Genomic DNA, 22,395 nt, shown 5'->3' with positions numbered 1-22,395 from the left:
GTCCTAGTACCAGACCACTCAGTGAAGGCGCTTGGTCATCCAAACCTCTGCGTAACCCCTGCGTCCCAGTACCAGACCTCTCAGTGAAGGCGCTTCATCATCCAAACCCCTGTTTAACCCCTGCGTCCCAGTACCAGACCGCTCAGTGAAGGTGATTGATCATCCAAACCCCTGCGTACCAATACCAGACCTCTCAGTGAAGGCGCTTGTTCATTCAAATCCCTGCGTAACCTCTGTGTCCCTGTACCAGACCACTCAGTGAAGGCGATTGATCATCTAAACCTCTGCGTAACGCCTGCGGCCCAATACCAGACCTCTCAGTGAAGGCACTTGATCATCCAAACCCCTGCGTAACCCCTGTGTCCCAGTATCAGACCTCTCAGTGAAGGTCGCTATTCATCAAACCCCTGCGTAACCACTGCGTCCCATTACCAGACCACTCAGTGAAGGCGATTGATCATCCAAACCCCTGCATCCCAGTACCAGACCTCTCAGTGAAGGTACGATCATCCAAACCACTTTGTAACCCCTGCATCCCAGTACCAGACTTCTCAGTGAAGGGGCCATCATCCAAACCCCTGCATAACCCCTGAGTCCTAGTACCAGACCACTCAGTGAAGGCGCTTGGTCATCCAAACCTCTGCGGAACCCCTGCGGCCCAGTACCAGACCTCTAAGTGAAGGCGCTTGTTCATACAAACTCCTGGGTAAACCCTGTGTCCCAGTACCAGACCACTCAGTGAAGGTGCAATCATCCAAACCCCGGTGTAATCCCTGTGTCCCAGTACCAGACCACTCAGTGAAGGCGATTGATCATCCAAACCCCTGCATAACCCCTGCATCCCAGTATCGGACCTATCAGTGAAGGCGCTTGTTCCTCCAAACCCCTGCGTAACCCCTGCGTCTCAGACCTCTCAGTGAAGAAGCTTCATCATCCAAACCCCTGCATAACCCCTGCACCTCAGTACCAGACCACTCAGTGAAGGCGATTGATCATCCAAACCCCTGTGTACCTATACCAGACCTCTCAGTGAAGGCGCGTGTTCATTTGAATCCCTGTGTAATCTCTGTGTCCCTGTACCAGACCTCTCAGTGAAGGCGCTTGATCATCCAAACCTCTGATACTGGGACACAGGGGTTACGCAGACCTCTCAGTGAAGATCGCTTATTCATCCAAACCCCTGCGTAACCCCTACGTCCCAGTACCAGGCCTCTTAGTGAAGGTGCTTCAACATCCAAACCCCTGCGTAACCCCTGCGTCCCAGTACCAGACCGCTCAGTGAAGGCGATTGATCATCCAAACCCCTGCGTCCCAGTACCAGACCTCTCAGTGAAGGTGCGATCATCCAAACCACTTTGTAACCCCTGCGTCCCAGTACCAGACCGCACAGTGAAGGTGCTTGATCATCCAAACCTCTGCGGAACCCCAGTGGCCCAGTACCAGACCTCTAAGTGAAGGCGCTTGTTCATCCAAACCTCTGCGGAACCCCTGTGGCCCAGTACCAGACCTCTAAGTGAAGGCGCTTGTTCATCCAAACCCCTGCGTAACCCCTGTCTCCCAGTACCAGACCTCTCAGTGAAGGTGCGATCATCCAAACCACTTTGTAACCCCTGCATCCCAGTACCAGACCTCTCAGTGAAGGTGCGATCATCCAAACCACTTTGTAACCCCTGCATCCCAGTACCAGACTGCTCAGTGAAGGCAATTGATCATCCGAACCCTTGCATAACCCCTGCGTCCCAGTATCGGACCTATCAGGGAAGGCGCTTTATCATCCTCGGCCAAGCTATCACATTACCTGCTTCAACTCACCTCCTCATTCAGTTAGTTGCTCTATCCCAGGGGATCTGCAACCTTTGGCACTTCAGATGTTTTGGACTACAACTCACAAAAGCCCTGGCCAATATAATCAATGGTGCGGGAACATGGGAGTTGTAGTCCAGAAAATCCGTAGAGCCAGTTTTCAGGTACCCTCTTGCAAGAACTCTGAAAGTTGGAAGGCAAGGTGGAAGTCCAGGCCATGGGATTTTCATGAGGTAGATTACATTATTTGTAAGTGTACTTCTGAGGAAGGGCTTTAGAATGACGTGTTAGTGCTCGTTTGCACTAACTGAGCCCTGCAAGATTTGCTTGGAAAGGGGCACCAAGGTTATTTTTGGGCATTATGTGGGCACTGCCTCTAGCGTTTTTTTTATTTTTTTTTATTTGGCCTATTAGGTGGCAGCACCACCTATAAGTCGAAGCTAATCCATTAGAGTACAGACAGGGAAAAATTGCATATGAGGAGGGACAAACAGCTTATAGGTGTGGTTTGGTTATTTGCCCACACATTGACTGCCCATGGCCATGCTGACCCAATCGCCATTCGCACCAAATTCCTGTCCCTTTCAGCCCAAACAATCTCCTCATGGGATCTCTTTGAGCTCACTTTAATCAAGCCTTACCACTAAACCTAGTACGGGAAGTGCCGACCATTGTTTTTTCTTAAAGCAGTTTATCACATGCTAGTGGTGTAAAGAAATGTTTTAACCAGGTCTGCCTTCAACCACTCAATTAATAAGCACTATGTGTGTCTTCACTGAAGTCCTGTTAAAACAAGCACTGGAAAAGCCAACAGTTTTGGCTTGTGTATTATTATTAGGCATTTGCCAGGCACTGATATTAGATGTCCAGGTACAAGCCCCATTTTTCTTGTTTAGTTACCTGTTCAGACCTTTGTTTCCTTCCCTAACCTTTTCCTTTTTCCACAACCTCAGTGTTGCATTGTGTTACAAGTGATTTCCACAGCATCCTAGCTACTGAAGTCACCTCAGGGTCTACTTACTTAACTGAAACTGAAGGAGTGTATTTTATTGTTTGCATATTGCCCTTTCTAAAGAAGTCTTATTTTAAAACTGACTGTTAAATTAATAAATAAATATTTTAATAAGAAACCTTGAGTATAAGTGTTATTTGACTACTTGTATTTGTGAACCTCTATGTTACATCTATACAGCTTACATTGACCCCTCTTGAGATAAGCCTGGCTGCTCAGTCACTCTACCAACTTGTGTAGTACAGACCTATACAAAAGGTTGGGTTACCGATTGCCAAGAGGACAAGGCTGGTGTAGTCTCCCACAGGGTTACTACATACAATCTTGCCTAACAGCAAGTGCCCAGGCTGATTTGTGAGTCCCAGGTATTGTTGACAGTGATAGTATGTTGGAAGCGCCCAGGGCACTGAAAGTAAATACAAAGTTAGGGATCAGTACCTATTACCTGGTACAGGACCCATAGAGGTCGCTCTTGCATTATAAACTTTGAAGCAATTTCAGAGCTGAGCTTGAGTTCCTTTGTGTAAAAGAACACAGATTTTTCTATTTATATTCTTGGCTACGCCGTGTCCTGTTAACCCCTGCATTTGTCCATTTGAACCCATAGCCAATCAGTCATCATTTGCTCATTCCTCAGATGCACCTTGTTTTCTTACAAGAATATTAATTTGGAATGAGACGGTAGTTTCAAAATGGCAAACTTGGCTGCAGTTTTATTTCCACAACAAAAGAATCACTGCACACATTTCGTGAAATCCAGTCTGTAAGTGTGGCGCTTGCTCCGTGTTCAAGATAACCTGCTTCCCACTATACCTTTGTATAGCATTCATAGTAGGCCCAACTCTAGAGAGCGCTGTTTCTTTTGTGGGAAGCTGAGCCCTTGTTGTTACCACCAGACGCCCCTGCCATTAGGCTCCCAAGAGGCACTGGTCCGAGAAGAGTGAAGATCCTTCCGGCTTCCTTCTGGCTCATTCGGGGTCTGTCTTTTGTGTTTGGTCGCCCAAACACCGCCTTATACCAGCCTGATCGTCCTGCGACAGCGACGTCCAGGTGTCCCCATCCTCCCGTTCCTTTCGTGGGGTGGGTGGAAAACGAAATCCTTCTTCACAGCGGTGGCGGGACAGGTGTCCTACTGCAGGTGCTGGATGCCTCCTGCAGTAGGACGCCTGCTCGTTATAAAGGCCTTATCCCACCCTTTTCCTTTGCTTACCCTTCGCAGGCTTTGGGTGGTTTTGGCACCGTTCCGCCCCCGCACCCTCCCCTTACCCAGGGGGAGGGGAGAAGGTTAGAGGAGGCCATTGCAACAGTTACCGGGCCGCCTCCTCCATTTTCTTTGGTTATTCCATTCGGCAGCTGCATATCCTGGGGAAGAGGCAGCCAAGTCCAGATTTTGCCGAGTATGTGAACAGGATGTTTGGATTCAGTGCTTAATCCTCATCATGTGAGTTTATCGGGAAGAAGCCCAGGAAAGTTTGAATGTGTAATATATGCACTTCCGGAGCATCCCTTGAAGGTGAATATGGAACTCTGGGGTATAGGAGAAGCCGCCAGCTTCATGATGCAACCCTCGGAGGTGGTATACGGGGATCCCACAGAGCTCCTCTAGTCCCTCTTCGGGTGCACCACTATATGCCATGCAGTCCCCAAGGTATGCCATATCAATATATGTATATTGTGCCCAATGAGGGGCGTAGTTTGGAGCAACCCTCCCTCCTCTGTGGAGAATTTCATTGAGGGGGGAAATCCCAGAGAGGTTGTGCAGTTTACACAATAGCAGCAGGGTCTTCACCACTTCGGGTCCTGCTTGCGAGTCCACACACAGAGCCAGATTCTAAAATGAGCGCACCTCAGTGCACATGCCTCACAGTGGATGAGGAAGTAGAGCCAGGCAAGAATCCAGAGAAAGTGAATGAAGGGGCACCAAACTCGCGTACTGGCACCGTGCGGATACTCTGGCAGCGATGGAGCAAGCGTATTGGCTGTCTCCACTGGACTGGCCTGTGGGGCAATAGGGCAATGCCCGAACCAAAACACGCAAAATGGTAGTGTGGGCCAGGTTTTTGGGGTCAAAGGGGGCCACTTTTTGGCCAATGTGGGCCATGTGGATGAGTTACTTCATTACCTGGCTGATGGTTTTGACCATCGTTGCTGAATATATTCATTAAATTGCACAACTTGAATCATATTTTCCCAAAACACTCCCCCTACTATTCAAACAGTCTGTCACAAAAGGAATGAATTGCTATGGGCCCGAGACAGTTTTATGCCCAGTCCGACCCCGAGTCCCTCTGCCGCTGTTCACGATTATTTCCGTTTTTTATTACTTTCCTCTTCGATTGCAGTGTAACGCCCAGCATAGTGGTCTGTGTTTTCTTATCCTGGCTAGTTTTGTGTGAGTGAGGCCTGTTTAGCCTCACTCACTTGCTCAACTCATTTGTTCAGGTTAGTCACCAAGGCTAACAGCGCAGGGAGAGTTTTACTCCCATTTGCATTTTCCTGTGTTTTAACTTCGTAACTTAAATGGAGTGTTAAAAGGACACTTTTTGTCCCTTTTTCTTTTTGTTTAGCAAGTATGTAATGTCGTTCTGATGTACTTAGGACAGGCTGGTGACAGGGAACCATGTTTTGCAACTCTGTCCAGTGTACTACTGTGCACCATTTATTTTTACATTATAATGCCATTCATAGCACCATTTACTCAAAATGACTGGTCGTCATGTTTTAAGACCTGCACTTTGGCCAACTATCTTTTTGCCCCTCTTCCTGCCGTGTGAGGCTGTAAACCCCCAAATAAGTGCATGTACTTTTGCGGGATCCATCCTTGGTTTACTGGTCGGTGCTTTGTGTGCCTGCAACTGTTTGAAACTGAGATTGGGGCTGCATAGTCCCAATCTATATTGTTGGCTGGGGATATCGGTTATTGGGCAGATGTGGGATAGGGGGCGGTCCATGCCTGCACAGCCACTACTTGCTTGAATGGGGCAGAGCCTTCTCATTGGTGAGAAACATTGGGGCGTGGTCTTTCCACTGATTCATTTAAGCATACTTTCAATCCAGTATGTACCAATTTAATTCTACTGTGGCCGTAATAAATCAGCCTGAAAAACACCTTGATAGAGTCTTAAATAGGCGAGGTCAAAGCAAAGGGAATCCAAAGGTATTGGTATTCCCTCAAAACAAAACACATATATTGCATTTTACATGTATTTTTCTCTGCGGTTCAATCTGTAACCGCTGTTTATTTATTTTGTGACTTTTTAAAAATTATTTTTCACGAATATTGAATGTATTTCAAACATTCATTTTTCAAGTGAATATGCAAGATATCACAACACACTTTGGTGAACAATTAAGTGTTACAAAACGTAAAAACATAAAACCATAAACCACACAAACATTTGTGGCCCACTTTTGAGACTGCAAAATAACCACAGTTAGGCACACAAGAATTCAGTTCCAACTGTGATAATACTACATACATGTGTTAACATTTGATAACATTGTGACAATATGACCCGAGACGGCGGGCCAATATCGCCCCAGGTAATTCCCCCGGGCAATGACCATAGTTGTATGCTTGAATCTCCAAGTACAAAATACACACTGGACTTGGTGATTATTTATTTTTTCACAACACTTGTACTAATATTAAAGTGCCTGTGACCATGAAACATAAATACTCATTCCGCTAGCCTCCGGAATTGTATCGGAGGATGAAATGAATAAGGTATTTGTCCATCCATTGGTGCCTGGGGGCCATCTTGCGTCTCCTCTCACAGATTGTGTTTATTCTCCCTAAAACTGCGAGCATTTCCGAAGTTTAAGTGTGCCCGGGCAGAACCCAACGCACAGACATCTTTAGAAATGTATATATAGAGGATACATGCAACAGGTGTTTTGAGCAGAATTAAAGGTCATTTTTCAAAATGATCTGAGAATGGCATTAAGTAATATTCAATGAAATAACACGAGTGCAGCTGGTGCATTCTTTTAATTGGATGGGTGTAAAGGTTTACAGGCCCGAAGTGTAAAACAAATGCTGGTGTGCTATGGGCCCATGACGGCTGCATTCTTGCTCCTAATCTCTAGAATTCCCTTCTCCATTCTTATGGCTCAACTCCCCATCTCCTCATTTCCACTCTTCTTTCTCTTAAAACTCCTCTCCTCTGGTCTTAGTACCATGAAAGAATTATTTGCCATGATGATTGCGCTTAAGTAATTCAGGTATTTAATTTGCACTACTGTTTTAAAGCGCTTAGAATAATTATAATTCCAAACAAATACGTTTATATTTGGAAATGCTGGTTTACCCATGTCCCACAAATGTTTCACGCAACATGTAATGCTTTCTCAAGGCATTCAGCATATTGAAGCGTAGCATATATACGGCTATCGGCCTGGTGACTGGGGCATTGAGAAGTGGGACATCTTGCTGGGAATTAATGGTGCACTTGGATTGAAAGATGCCACGTTAAGATCAACTGGGATCTCTCATGTGGGCAAACGATGGTTTGAGTATTTGCGGTAGTCTTTTGACTGTATTGTGTTTTTTGCTTCTTTCTTTCATCATTGCAAAAGGTAGGTCTGCAGGTACCAGACTGGATGAGGTATCAAAACTGTAATGAAGGCGTTTGAGATCTTTGCTCTGGTTTATATTTGCCAGATCTCTTAAAAAGAAAATGTTATTGTACCCTGAAACTTCTAAATAGTTTGAAAACATGCTAAAAACGTCTGAAGTCCGATAATAACAGTTTGAACATTCAGTAACATATATAGTTTTACATTCCAAATTATAAGTACCAAATGTCTACACAATTGTGAGCATTGTGAGAAACCTGAAGGTACTCTCACATCTACTCCACAGGGATCTTCTGTTCAGGTGGCCAGGGAAGGGCCATCACTTTTGGATCCCGACCCCGGGGGTGAACTAGAGAGGGAGGATCACCTGGGTGGAGGTTCCTTCAGGATAGGGGAAAGAATGCCAGAGGGCGAAACCTGCTATCCCCCATTTCCCGACAGTGATTTACCTTCACCTCCCTCAGCCTTTGTAGGACATTGTTACACAGACCCTAATTTTCCACTTGAAGTCAGACCAAGTACTGAAAAGAAGAAACTAACCGCAAGAGTAATGAGAATTAACCATATCAAACACCACTATAGTACTGGGACAGAGAAGAGAGAGCCTGAAGGCTAAAGAACTGAAGGTCAGGCATTTCATGTTAATTGGACCTATTGGGGTCAGCTAAATGAGCCTAGGACTTCACACCTGCAGCCTGTTAAAGATTCACAGGTGTACAGTCTACAGAAGGAGATGGAGGGAGTTGGAGAGAGCAGCAGGAAAGCCATTGCAGTCCACTGCAAGCCGAAGGAGAACAGGACGGCGGGACGCTGAAAGACAGCAGATTGAAAGAAACTGTCATTGCATGGCGAGGGAGCGGTGTCTCCAAGTAGCCTGGGAAGGCGGGAGAAGGGAAAAGTTGGAAAAGGGCAAGTGGTTGCATGGCCAGCAATGGGTGGGCCGTGCAGTCTATTAACTGTGCCTAGATCAGGATGCCCAACAAGAAGTGTGAAAGCAACTTTGAAATACGTTAAAGCTGAACAGTGGTGTTTTGAGCATCAGTATTCAAAGCTTTGGGAAGGGAAACAATGAGCTCAATTTGAACCATTATTGTTTTGAACATTCTTACTTGAAGCTTGGGGAAGGGAACCCCTGAGCTCCTTTGAAATATTGTTGCTTTGGACAGTCCTGCTTGAAGTTTGGGATGAGCGTCTCTGGAACTTTGTTGATTTTTGTGAAACAGTGCTTCCGCTTGGGGAAGGGCTCCCTAAGCACCCTTTTGAACTTTGTGTTTAAAAGCGGCATCCTGAACTTGTGAAGGGGGCTAGAAACTGCTCCAGACTTTAGGTTGAACACTTTTTAAGTTAGAACATCCCTACACTACATTTCTGTATTATAAATTAGGGCAAGCATATGTTTTGACACAGACTTTTGAGTTGAATTTACGGACATAGATATTTCCTTAATTTCTTTAGGTAGGGCTATTCCCACCACAGCTGAAGGCGAAGTTAGGCATTAAGGCATTACTTCCGTCCTGACATTTTAATGAAGGTTTCAAAACTGTTACATCTTTTGTCTGTCATCTCTTGATACCATGCCTGTCTCACAAAATTTACACACATTGTGCATACATTTTCAGCTTCGATTACAAATCCTCTTGCTTTTCTGTTCAGTCATTTACGTGCTTTCAGCATTAAAGTGGATTGGACAGAAAATCTCCTCACTTTTGGCTTGCGGATGGTCTTTTCATGAGACCAGTGGCAATGCAATGTGCAACATGACTTTGCAATCATATTTCAACAACAGATGAATCAAAAAGTGCTAAAGTGTTTGGAAACACCCTCAATTCATCAAGTCTGTGGGTGGCTTATCAGGAGTGAGGAGAGGAACAAGAGTGAGCGATCGAGCAAGAGAGAGGCTTAGGACAACTTTAAAGCTTGCTTGGCAATACATACTAGCATGGCTGTCCCTTTAAGGTCATGCCAATGTTTTCCACCATACCCGCTCCCACTAACATTACCACACAAGTGACACTGATAACACCAAACCCCTTTGTCTCCTGACTGAATCATCACTAAGAATGGGGTTGAGATATACTGTGGGATTAATACATAATTTAGGAAATAAAAAGAATAATCTGTGCTCACAAAGCACTTGTCCTCTTTATTCAGCACCGGTGCATTAACATACAGAGTTGAAGCCCCAATTTATAATAGGTAGTGCAGGAGATTATAAACTATGTGAAGTATGTCCGATGTAGCTTAAAATGCTTCATATTTTGTATTCTATCTATAGTCCTGCACCGCCTCTGCTAAATCTGTTGGCTTCACATCCTTTCTAACACCGGATAATTCTATAAAATATGTCAGAATTTGTAGGTGGGCAGTTATTCAAGTTTTTTTTCAAAATGCATCTGCAAATTCCCACAGCCTGAGTTAATTTTTGCTTAAATGTGCTAGAATAATCTTGGGATTCACTTGAAAAAATTCCCCCACATTGAATTACAAACATCCCTTTGGGTAATGTCCTTAGTTCTATGTGTTTTTATCAAATTTAACTGGTCGATTTTATTTTGCTTGCATTTTTGTACCAAAATTTAACCACAGAATTTGGGTTGAGAACTATTGCCCCCCCACTAACCCTTGCCACTCCACTGCAACCAATATTGCCTCACCCCAACCCACCATCTACAATTTGTTGGTAACGAAGATTTTTTTAAATTGCACACAAAAAAATACAATAACTTGGTGGTTCACTAAAACGCTCACTACAATTTCCTTATCTAGTCACCTCACAGGAGGTTCAAAATCCATTGATTTGATTGGTGCAGTCATGACCTATCAGGATCTAGTTCAGAACAAATATCTGCCATCGACCTACCGGCTGCACAGCTTTGATCACGTCCACTGCAGATTCCATACAGTAGATGATGGGGAAATACCTGTCCACGCTTGCCAGAAGATTCATCAGGCAGGCCTGCGAAGAACAACAGTAATATGCTGAGAATTATGAAGCAGATTTAGGGTTCATTGGAGTATGGGAGTGAATAGGATCATTTACATAAACAAATGCTTCCTGGAACACAAACACTGTGATAATAACACCACATTTTCATACAGTGCTGTCAGGATCTATTCAGACCTGTGACCTGCAGGTTGCACACACATATCCGAAATGATCGCTGAACCTTCGGAGCTGTCCCTTCGCTTGTCACGTAGTTTTTAACAATTATGACCAATAAGAAGAAGGAAACATTGGAATCCACACATGCTCAGCTAAATATGGCGGGAATTCCTCAATAAACCAATTTAACTCAGCATAAAATAATGTTGTCTCCTTCCCTATGCTTCTCTGCTGCCAATTCTTCTGCTGCCCTTCTCTTCACTCTCAGCGCTTTGAAACAGAGTGAAAGAGGTGAAAAGCGCGATACAAGCAACCAACACAACACAAAGTAGTATCACTAGCTTATCCGCCATACTATTCGTCCAGGGGTCAAGTGGTAAAAAAAGTGGGGGCACTCATTAACATACCAATTGAATGTGGCATCACCAGAAATTAGGCACCCTCTGAAATAAGTGGGGGGGGGACTCAGCCCACCCGCGTGTAAGCCTCGACTTGAGCCCCGTATTTCTCTCTCACTCTCCCTCTCCATCTCTACTTCTCTCCGTCTCGCTCACTATATGTCGATGTCTATCTGTGGGAAGAGTTGTGGCGTCATGTTGCCATTTGCTATGATGAGACCAGGCAACTCAAAGATCAGAGAAGAAAATAGACATCTTGAAGTGGGAACCACTGTTTTCTATGGTTACAAGTAGAATAAGAGCAGAAGCAACAGAGGCAACCCCCCTCCCTCCCACACTGAGGGCTAATTGTCTGTTGGATGGGATGCTGAAGGGGGTGTGGAAACACTATGTGGGGGTGCTGGGGTACGGACAGACCTTATGAGTTACGAGAGAACCAGGCTGCGGGGCCTCCGGATGTGTCTGGTATTTCTCGTTTATTATTAGTGTCTGTGCATAGTGTAACAGTAGCATTGGTGCTCACAGAAGAAACAAACCATTTGTTTTAATCCGAGCAAGGTGCTTTCCAGGAAGGAAGGCCTTTGAAAGACCAAATGGTGTGTATTCAGGAGAAACGAAGCTAAAAAAAGGGAATTATTTCATAGCACTAAAATTGTAAACTGTCTCTTTTTTTTAATTTTACAATGTTCATTTCTAATTACCACTTTCACTATGTATTCAGGCCATTATAAGCCTGTTACACCTGTCTCACTCAGCAAAGCACATTATTAAAACCTAGGGCATGATATAAATTATTTCAGAAGGAAGGTTATCATTCCATTTGGTAGACTCCTACTGTGCTCTTTAAAAGTACCCCCTACAAACATGTGGAAAGGAATAAATAGAACCAAAGAGGGTTCCAGGATGTTGTGTAAACAATCAAAGAGCATTTTGAGAATGTAAAAATGACCATAGTTGTATGCTTGATTGTCTAAGTACGAAATACACACTGGGCTTGGTGATTACTTACTTTTTCCCAACACTCGTACAAATATTAAAGTGCTTCTGACCATGAACCATAAATACTCAATCCGCTAGCCTCAGGAATTGTATCGGAGAATGAAACAACTAAGGTATTTGTCAATCCATTGGTGTCTGAGGGCCATCTTGCTTCTCGTCTCAGTGTTTATTCTCCCTAAAACTGCGAGTATTTCAGAAGTTTAGGTGTGCACACAGTACCCAACGCACAGACATCTTTAGAAACAGGTGTTTTCAGCAGAATTAATGGCCATTTTTCAAAACTATTTGAGAATGGCGTTAAGTAATATTCAACGAAATAATGCTAGTGCAGCTGAATTGGATGGGTGTAAAGGTTTCCCACAAACATGAAGGGGTGCAGGAAGGGAGTTTGAACAAACCAAAAAGGACATAGTGTGTGGGGGTCTACCCTTGCGAAAATAATTAAAACACTGGGTTAAAATAGTGCATTTTACAGTACACTTTCTGTGAAAAATAGGGTAAAAAACCACACAGTTTTGTATGGATGGAACGCTAAATCACCTTAACCTAGCAGCCACCACTTAAAATATCGAGTGAACGTTTGTATGTAAAGCAAGTTTATTGTACAATTGTCCGGGGAGGAGCTAGATGACCCTCTTACCTAACCCAAGTCACACTGAACCACATACATCGACATATATACATTTATTGCAACAGTCAAAACTCTCCCATATTTTGTATTACGAACCACCCCCATACATGATTGGGCAAGACTGATACCAACAAATCCCATCTTTCTCCAATTCCTCCATTCTCATTGGTAGACGTTACCTTAACTGCCATCTTCAACTCATGTGAAGAACACCTCCTATTAGGATTTGTCTGTGCAAGGTCATGACATCATCACATAATTAAACATTCACCTATAAGCATAATTCATTACAAGTCCCAGCTGGTCTGAGATCTCCTAATCTTAAATGTAATTTGCACATGGTTTGCACAAATACTTCAAACGACATGAGAGAGAGAGCAGAATGAACAGGTTCCCTTTGAACTGTCAATAGCCATCTCCTCCACCCCTGCTTTGGCGTCATTGGAAAAGTCTAATCTAACGACTAACATTTCAACACGCACAGCACATCCTGAATTACAATCGAAACTCCTGAATATTAGTCACTCCTGGCCTTGAGCGGTACTTCACCCCATGTTTATTACTGGTCAAAACAAATAGCCGAAATCCTCTGTCAGGCTCTCTTGCTCTTAAAAGAGATTACATCTGCTTTCTTGGATACTGCCAGGCCATAAACTCTTGCAGGTTTTTTAGATGAGCTGAGCATCTCCTTAAGGTCTTAGTGACTCATTTACCTTTCCTCTAGTCCTGAAACTCAGCAAAACCAGTTTCTCAAAGTCACTTTCAAATTCGCCTTGCAAAACCTCTGACTACAATGTTTTAATCCATTTGTAAAAAAAAAGAAAAAACAAAAAAGCCCACTACATGTGGATTTATGAATTCCCTGTGCATGTATATGCGTGTGCATGCATGTTCAATAACTATCATATTTTCTACACATCAGTTTCTCTGTGACCAGTCCTCTTGCTTGCATGCGCATTATGAAAAACTCCTTGTTGCCCAGTTTCTAGGCACTTCATAGCACATCATGTCTGAATCATGTTTCTACATTTCATTTGACGGTTTTGCCATTTTATCTTTCTACATGCATGCAGATCTAATATGTATCAAGTAAACACAAATTAACACTTGAGTAACATATCACATTCACATTTAACTACACTGTAAATTGCGACATCGCGCTAACTTTGCCGCATCCCTGACACAAATATGGCACGCGCAACATGAATCCCTCTTAATCATTGGGACTTTTTCTGAGCACCCCTACATTTTGCAATTGGTTGTATAGGGTAACTCATGAATAAATCCAATAAATTCAAGTTGATGCACAAGGATATTTTAAAATGTATTTTCACAATGCCTTTTCCCACAATATATACCAGTGTAAAAACCTTTTCCACACTAGCTCTGCCCACACATGTCCATGCTGGTTGCACCAATACATGCCAGTATTCCCTTCTATTCATGTTTGCTTTGCGCATAATGGCAGTAATGATACAATACAAAAATAATGCCCATGCCCATGCTGGCTCTGCTAATATATGCCAGTATTGTCAAGTAAAGACACACTTTTGTTAACTTTGCCAGTAAAAATGCCATGCAACCATAAAAAAGCTTTTCCAGACTGGTTGCACTAATGTAGGCCATTATGGCCACATATGAACACTCATAATGTTGGCGTTACCGTTGAAACACAGCAAAAAATGCCATGCTACAGTAATATGTGGCCCGACAGGCTGCACCAAAGTAGGCCAGTTTCACCACAAAATAACACTATCTCGTTTGCTTTATCATTTGTGCTCAGTAAAATATGCCATGCCACGGTAGTAGTATATGGCCAGACTGGCTGCAGCAAAATAAGTCATTCTAGCCATGTAATAACACTTATGATGTTTGCTTTATCATTATGCCCAGTAAAAAATAGCTGCCACCACAAATCAGTGCCCCTCAAGCTCGGCAAGTGTTTATAGATTTACATGTACCATTCTCTCGCTCATTCACCTACCTATTCACACAACATTCACTCGCTCATTCGCACAGCATCCAGTAACCATGCACTTGTTCATTCACACATGCATTCATGCTTGTATTATTTTCCTACTTTAAGGACCAGTCTGGACTCCGTTCTTCATGTCAACCTGCAGAAGGCTTTCGGCTCCTGTGCAGCGTGAATAGGAAGCAAGGAGTACTTCCTGGTTCCAGCACATGTATACATAGGAGGCAGAGCACTCTGTGCACCTGGTACACAGGACAAGGACTGACCTACCAACATGGGTTATTAAGCACACTCTTAATTGTAGTGTGAATATTTAAACTGAAGGCGAGGCTCGTATAAAGTTCGCCTACAGGAGCAGTAAATGTTGAACCCTAGAGTAGCTCTGGATATACCAATAAATCTATACCCTTGGCTGACCTAATTGGAGACAGAAGCACCAATAGAGAGAGCAAGCAACAACTCTGACAGACTACTGTTTTGACTTAGAAGCCACTATTTAATTCAAAAAATAAAATGTTTAAATTTCAGATTTCTTACCAACAAGTGGTGTACATACATATAAATTCATACAATCATTAGTGAGAACAAAACAAATGGCAAATTCTGCCACAGTCATGTGTGGTATATAGAGAAAAGTGCATTGGCCACCCACAAGAGTCCAACCTATTGACATCTGGTATGGGAAAGTTCTCAATCTTGTCGCTTAAGAGTGAGCTATTTCTAATTTTGAACCAGTTCAAAGGGAATTAGTTTCCTGGTGGACTGGGAGATCAGTCAATGAATGCTGTGGGTGTGTAGAGACCAATCCTCGTTCAATGTCGGAAGGTGTATTCCTGGTGTTTTGAGGTGGACCGCAGTGCAAATACATGTCCAGAGACGTTTTCGGCGGGCAGTAGAGGCTACCTTCATCTGGACCTATGGATGTCGCTATTGAAAAGGGTGCTTTTGTGGTCACTGATGATAATGTGCCTCTTGTGTAGGACAAAAATGCAGACTAGCTGAGCTGCGGGAGGCGCTAGAGGTGGTTGTAGATCCCCAGTGGGAGCTTCAATTATGGACCATGTGTTCCAACTGGAGAATAGTCTGGAAGGGTTTTGACGTGGAGTCGCATTGAAGGCGAACTCTCTGCAGGGAACTGTGTCCCAGGGAATTGCGATACACTCCAAGAAGGCGCCAGTAGTGCGCTGGAACCAATGAGTAGGTGGCAAGTTGGTGAAGCCGCAATGAAATGGTGTCTCAGGTGGGCCGGTTCAACGTCCCGTGCTGCATCCGGGTTGCTATGGAAACCGGCACGATATAAATGTATAAGAAAGCTCCTGGCACCTGATCACCCCTACGCACATTCAGACATGCAAGTCCCTAGCCTGCATTCCCAATGGTCTACTCAAGGCTCAAGAGGCAAATCACTGAGCATGCCCGGAAGGGAACCTGAAATATCAACGCCAGTTAAAGCCAGTTCAAGGGCACTCCTGCAGCTACAGCAAGGAGCTGAGGGAGAGTTCAGAGTTTTCACTAGGCTGGCTTGGCTCATTCAGAATGGGTGGCGGGTAACTACTGTACAGTAACCAATTGAGATTTATAATAAAGTGATGGGACCGAAATCAAAGAATTCAGAAGCACGTCTGGACAACACCAAGAATAATCAAACATACTATAGATATACTTATAATGGTATATACGTGCAAGAGAATATGATGTATGCTAGACGGTTAAAAAGGGAGTCTAGGAATATGATCAATTATGGGGAGGAGGAGGAGGAAGATGTTGGTAATGGGAGAGGCCAAGGTCAGGATTCTTGGTTAAGGGTGGGAAGGAAGAGCCTAATCATTGGAATCGCCTTCAGTGAATGAATGAAGTCAAGACCAAGATTCTTTAACACTTAGGATTATGGATAAGGATGATCACAATCATTGGAATCATCTTCACGGAATGCTAATAAGTGATGCCAAGGCCATGATACCTAGACACTCGGGATTAAGGATAAGGATGCTGGCGATCACTGGAATTGTATTTTTTTTAATAGAAATGAGTGATGTCTTTATCAACATTCTTGCACACTCAAGATTAAGGATACAGATGATGGCACTCTTGGGATCATCTCCATTTAATGATAATGAGGGAGGTCAAGATCAGGATTCTTGGTTATGGATGATAAGGATGATCAAGATATCAATTGTTGGAATTATCTTCATTGAAAGCTAATGAGTGAGGTCAAGGCCATGATACTTGTGCACAAAGGATTAAGTGGTTTATGGCCATCCTTAGAATCTTCTTAAATGAACAGTAACACGTGAGGTTTAGACCAAGATTCTTGCACACTCAAGATTAAGGTTAAGGAAAATGGCAATCATTGGGATCATCTCTATTCAATGGTAATAAATGAGGTCAACATCAAGAATCTTGAAGACTCAAGATTAAACATAGGAAAATGAAAAATATTTGAATCATCTTCATTGTATCATCTACAGGAAAAGCAGTACCTATTCATACAATAGGTAAGGCTTGAAAGCCAGACGGGGGTGCACCAGATTTGTACTCTTTTATTATACATTTGTGGCTAGTTTTATGTCTGTGTATTACTGGAGTCAATTTTTGTGTGAATGTGGTGCTCATTTTGTGTGTGTGTGGGTTAGAATGCGTGTGTGTTCAGAGCGTATTCTTTGTGAGCATTGTCACTGTGGGGGAACAAAGAACATAGAACACCCAGCAACATAGTTTATCACTTTTATTTATAATACATTGGGGATTTGATGAATGTCTTTAGGGCCTTGGGGTGGATCTAGAACGCAAGAGAGAGGAACATAGCTTTGCCCATCTGTATCAAGATATAGGAACTACACATCCAATGAGAAAGCCTGATCTAAGAGGACCTAGCTTTATAGTTCCATTCTGTAGTCTACAAAACAAACATCTAGGGTTATAGACACCTGATGGCTATCTTCAGATCACTCAGTCACAGGGTGTTTATAGTGGCAAAGCACCATTTCTTGGCTTCTCCCTTAGTTGCACCTTGGCCTGGATATTTTTTTTGGGCTGCTTTATGGCTCAGATAATATGATCGTCTTCCCATAGGTCACTGTCGTAAGGAGCTTGGAATGTAGACAGAGCACAGGACTATCAACAAGCACTTATTCCCCCTTTGCAACTAAATGACTACTGTTCTGCAGGAGTACAATAATGAGTGGTAGCTAAACCACCTACTCACCCCTCATGCTACTACAGGCTTAAATTGATCCCAATCATAAAGGTGAAACAGGCATAGTGAAGCGATATACCCCCTTCATCTTTTGTGGTTACAGGGGCTGAGGGTAAGCTATACACTAAGAGGAGAGTGAATGTGATGACAGTAGCAACCCAAACAGCACGAATACAGAAATATATATATATATATATACTTTAATTAAACACACCAATATGCAAATAACCGACTATAAAAAACACTACCAAAAACCCACCCCTGTGGAAAGAACATAGAGCAAGACAATGCAACAATGTCTCTTGCAAAGGATATTTCTTTGGGAAAAAGATGCACAACGGTGAATTGTCAGTCACTATGGACACAAAAGTATACCAGGAGTTTCGGGCTTCTTACAATTACTTTAATGTCTTCTTGGTGCTTCAACGTTGCTTAACCTTGTTTCATAGTGCTATACTTGTAGGCGGAGCCAAGTTCGAATGTAGCTATGATCCAGGCATTAAGTCGGTATTGAGTTGTGTTTTATTTGAAACTCTCTATGGTTCGATGCAGCATTAGAAAGGTGCACTTTGAAGAGTACACCAGGTGAGGTTTGATGGTTGAGCCGGTTTGAGATGATGGGTACCACCTGGTTGAGATGATGGGCAAAACAATGCTTCCAGCAGTTCAAACTGAGGTCTGGATTGGTTCAATGCAAAGATCCTGGAGGTGCTGTTCGAAGATTTCCACAACGGTTAGCCTCTTGTTCGAGCTGGCATGACGATTTATTTTGCTGGCATGATGCAAACAGTGGTTCAAAGTTTCAGAGAGAGTGCCAAAAGCAGCAAGGCAGATCTTGAAGTTTGAAGGATTCTAACATGGTTGACTTGGGCTTGAGATTGTTTTGAAAAGTAGAACACAGGAATTCAGCTGCACCCTGGGACAAGGGGAGTCATTTTTCTCTTCCATCCGAGGGCAGAGAGTTTAGCGAGCACCTGCAGGAGTCATTTACCTCAAGTGAGAAGCCTGGGTACCAGTGGAGCTGGCAGAGTGCAGTCCTTGATCCAAAAGCAGTCACTCCCAATATTTTTGTATTGATGGAAGCCCAAAGTGAATGAAGTAAGGAGTGGGAGACTTTGTCCTTATAAAAGGCAAGGATTGGACAAAAGTACACCTGCTCTAAGGGGGGAAATCTCTGTCAATGGAACAAGTGACCTTTGCCTTCCTACATCCTACCCAGGGTGCTTTGTTCTGCAGGAAATGGAGGTCACAGGAAGGCAAGAGAGTCGCACAGAAAAGCAAAGAGGTAAAATGTTCCCTCAGTTCCCTTCTGCTTTCTCTGGCAACTCTAACTCTGCCTTCTTCCAAAGCCTGCAGCTTCAAAGTTCCTCTGTTATGCACCACCCTGGTTTGAGACTGCCTTTGTTATGGATGTGCCTCTGAATCATGGTTCCTAGGAGCTTTCCTGCTGAGAGTTTCCTAGGCTAAAGGAGGGGTGTTACCCAACCTCCCGAGGATCAAAAGAGGTAGCCTCCATGCCTTTTTTCTTGCTTGCTAAAGCCAAGACAAGTAGTCTGTCCATGAATCCTCATAGTCTTCCCATAGCTAACATGATTTCACAGGGTTGATGTGCGTATGATCCCAATTTGCAGTAGCTTTAATAATCACCAAAACCAGGCATGACTTATTCTTAAAGATTACCCTACCACAGATGTCTTCAAACTGTGGGGCGCACATGCCTCAGTTCACAAGACCCCAGGCTGAAATAAAAATAAAAACATACACACATAATCACTTTGATTGGAATTCTTTTTTAAATAATGGGTTAATATGCTGCATTTTAGAGCATACTTTTTTATAAAAAATTTGATAAAAAGCCAAACAGTTTGCAATCGGTGCTGGGGAGCCCTGGGTGTAGGTGTGGTATTTTTTACTGGATATCGTGATTATGTGTGGATGCAAGGCGCTGGGGGCCCAAAGGGAAAGCATGGTATTATTGAATGGACATCTATCAGAATATGTATGGAGGTGATCATTAATGTGCATCTCGCCTAGCTGCCTCTGTGCATACAACTTCATACTTATATGTTCTGTACTTGCATCACAGTACTCCATGCAAAGGTGACAGGGTGACAGATTATTATTGTTGACATCATTGCACTTTAGGGAAAAGCGGGATACTGTGTTCTATCCAGCAAGTCTTCCTTACTGCCCTGAGATTGCCCCCTATGTAGTCCTCCCTGTCACGATCCTACCCACCTGCCACCCAGCACTGCTACATGCGCACATTCAGAGACTCTGTTTATGGCATAATTGCAACGTTAAAACCTACAAACTGCCCCTGCATTCATTTACGTGTTTTATTGCTGCAGTTTTGGACCAATCTAATTTCATCTTCAATTATGGGTTTTGGGTTAAACCAGCAGATGCATTCTGGTATATGTATGCTGTCCAAGAAGCGGAGGTCTGGAGAAGGCATACAAAGTACCTTTGTTTGCAGCAAGCTACTGAGAGCTGGAAAGGCCCTGATTGCATTCACCTTTTCCAAGCTACTCTAGGCTAGGCTACTGAGAGCTCAAGAGACTTTAATTACAATCCACTAAAGCAGGTAACTGAAGTAGGGGCTGGGCTTGATTGAACACAGCTGCCTGAGACTGCAATCAAGTCCACCATGTTGGGCTGTTGGCTGGGAGGGCCTTTATAAGAGTTTATTTGAACATAAGCAGTTGTTCAGTCAACTGCTTCCGCTGAGAGTTCGTTCTGTGCTCCTGTGACCAGTTAGTGAAACTTTTCTAAATATCTGGATTTTTGCTTTTGAATCCTGTTTGTTGTAGCTGCCTTGCAGCACCCTTACCAGAGTGCTTTTGCAGTCTCTCTGTTTTTCAACCTTTCCTTGACTTTCCAGCATTTGACTTCTGAAACCCTGCCTGTCTTTACTGCTGTGTTACAGCACCTGTCCTGTTTTACTATTAGGGCCATCCAATTTTGCTCTGATAATTCTGCTGCCTTTCTAACTTTCTGCAAACACCCTATTTTCTGTAAGCATTTCTGCTTCACAGACTTGTCCTTTTCACTTTTTCTCTCTGCAATCCCAGTCTCTGATTGTTCTTTGCCTGCAATATTACCAGACTTCAGTCCATAGTTCTAGTGCCTGTTCTTAAGCACTCAGAGTTTCCTGAATCCCTCATATTCGCTGTGTTGGCAGCAACCTATCTTGTTTGAGTCCTTTGCCTTGTGTGTCCTGATATTCTAGTCTCTGCTTTGTACTTTGTTTCTCTACCTGTCCTGTACCTGGTTATTTCTTTCTATGCTGCTTTCTACCTGTATTACATTTTGGTCCGCTGTTGTGCATCCGCTCTGTATCCGTTCACAGTGTGAACCCTGGGTTGGTTTCCATTCAGATCAGAAAAGGGAAAGATTTCTGTTGCCTTCATCTAGTCTTTTGGGGGTCTTACCTGCCTCAATATATGGTCTCCAGTTTCACGCATTCACTGACTATAACAGTCTCTTCGGCATGCCTAACTCATGACGCTGCTTTATGACCATTGTGAAGAGTAATCTGCTGGTACAGATCGCAGGGGCTTTCCCTAATCCCTGATGAAAATTTATTATATTCCAGTACATCCTTTATTCTGATAAATCTGTGCTGTCCATTATATTTGCTTGTGTTTGCTTTCTCTGTGTCTCTTTGCTGACAGCCAGATCTTGCCCCTGTAGTTGCTGTGAAGATCATCTTGGTATACCCTGTTTATGTTGTATGCTAGCATTAGCTAGTGCATCTCTCCTAATCTACAGCGCACACTTTGAGGTATAGCCTTTGCACTGTGCCTGTCAGCCAGACTCCTGACAGATTCACTGTGTTACACTCACGGGGGCGTCTGGAAGGCTCTGAGAACTGGAACCCTGGATGCATAGTTGCCGAATAATGAATGTGCAATTACAGAAGGGAGGATTTGTGATAAATGTCTCTAATGGGTGAATCTCCCACCTACCTCTGACTGATTCCCTTCCCACTGGGTTCTTTGCTCACCTTAGTTATTTGTAGGGTGAGTTATCCGTCCTGCGTTTTTTTGTGCGGGGTGTTAGGCAGAAACCTGTGCAGTTCCCTCTGGGACCACTGCAAAAGATTTAAGACTACAGGTGGTTGGCAGTAAACCCAATTGGTAGCAGTCTGTACCTCCCAGATTTACCTGGTAGCTGTGGCTGAGCAGTCAGACTTCTCTCAAGAAGAGTTAGGCAGTATACAGAGTATTCACAATAGGTCAAAAGAACACAGTAGAACAAGCAAACACTGACCAGAGCTTGGTGTAAAAGAGATATAATTATTTATTTAAAAACACATCTAGTTAAACACACTGGCACTAATATCAAGCAGTTCAAAAACACGGTCACTAAAAGATATACACTCCCTTCGACGATTATTAGACAAGTCTTTAAGTAAAGCAACACTTATTTTCAGACAGCGGTGAGAGCTTAACGAAGATGGCACTCTAATCAATCGGTTTAAAAGGGAGAGAAAGGCAGAGCAAAGATAGAAACAGATCCCAACACTTTCGGAAGAACACAGTATGAGAAGAAGGCAGGTTAAAACCGTAAAGTAAAAGTTAACAAGGACGCGCCACTTTAAGAGGCTCCGGTCGAAATGTGTCCAAGGTCACACGATTCAAAGTGCCCAAAAGTCTCGCAATAAGTTCAGAAAGAGTTGGACCAAAAAGAAAGGG

General features: G+C 43.5%; 1 protein-coding gene across 1 annotated transcript in view; it reads right to left on the bottom strand.

Moving 5' to 3' along the window:
• Positions 1 to 22,395, bottom strand: part of IFI30 (IFI30 lysosomal thiol reductase) — a 182,399-nt gene that overhangs the window by 46,418 nt on the left and 113,586 nt on the right. Inside the window, exon 4 of the mRNA XM_069649254.1 lies at positions 10,254 to 10,349. Coding sequence (XP_069505355.1) covers positions 10,254 to 10,349 — 96 coding nt within the window. The remainder of the gene's footprint in view (positions 1 to 10,253; positions 10,350 to 22,395) is intronic.

The sequence above is a fragment of the Ambystoma mexicanum genome, chromosome 1p (assembly GCF_040938575.1).
Source record: "Ambystoma mexicanum isolate Mex_15411 chromosome 1p, UKY_AmexF1_1, whole genome shotgun sequence".
NCBI lineage: Eukaryota > Metazoa > Chordata > Amphibia > Caudata > Ambystomatidae > Ambystoma > Ambystoma mexicanum.
The sequence above is the reverse complement of the archived record's forward strand: the minus strand, read 5'-3'. Positions and strand labels throughout refer to the sequence as shown.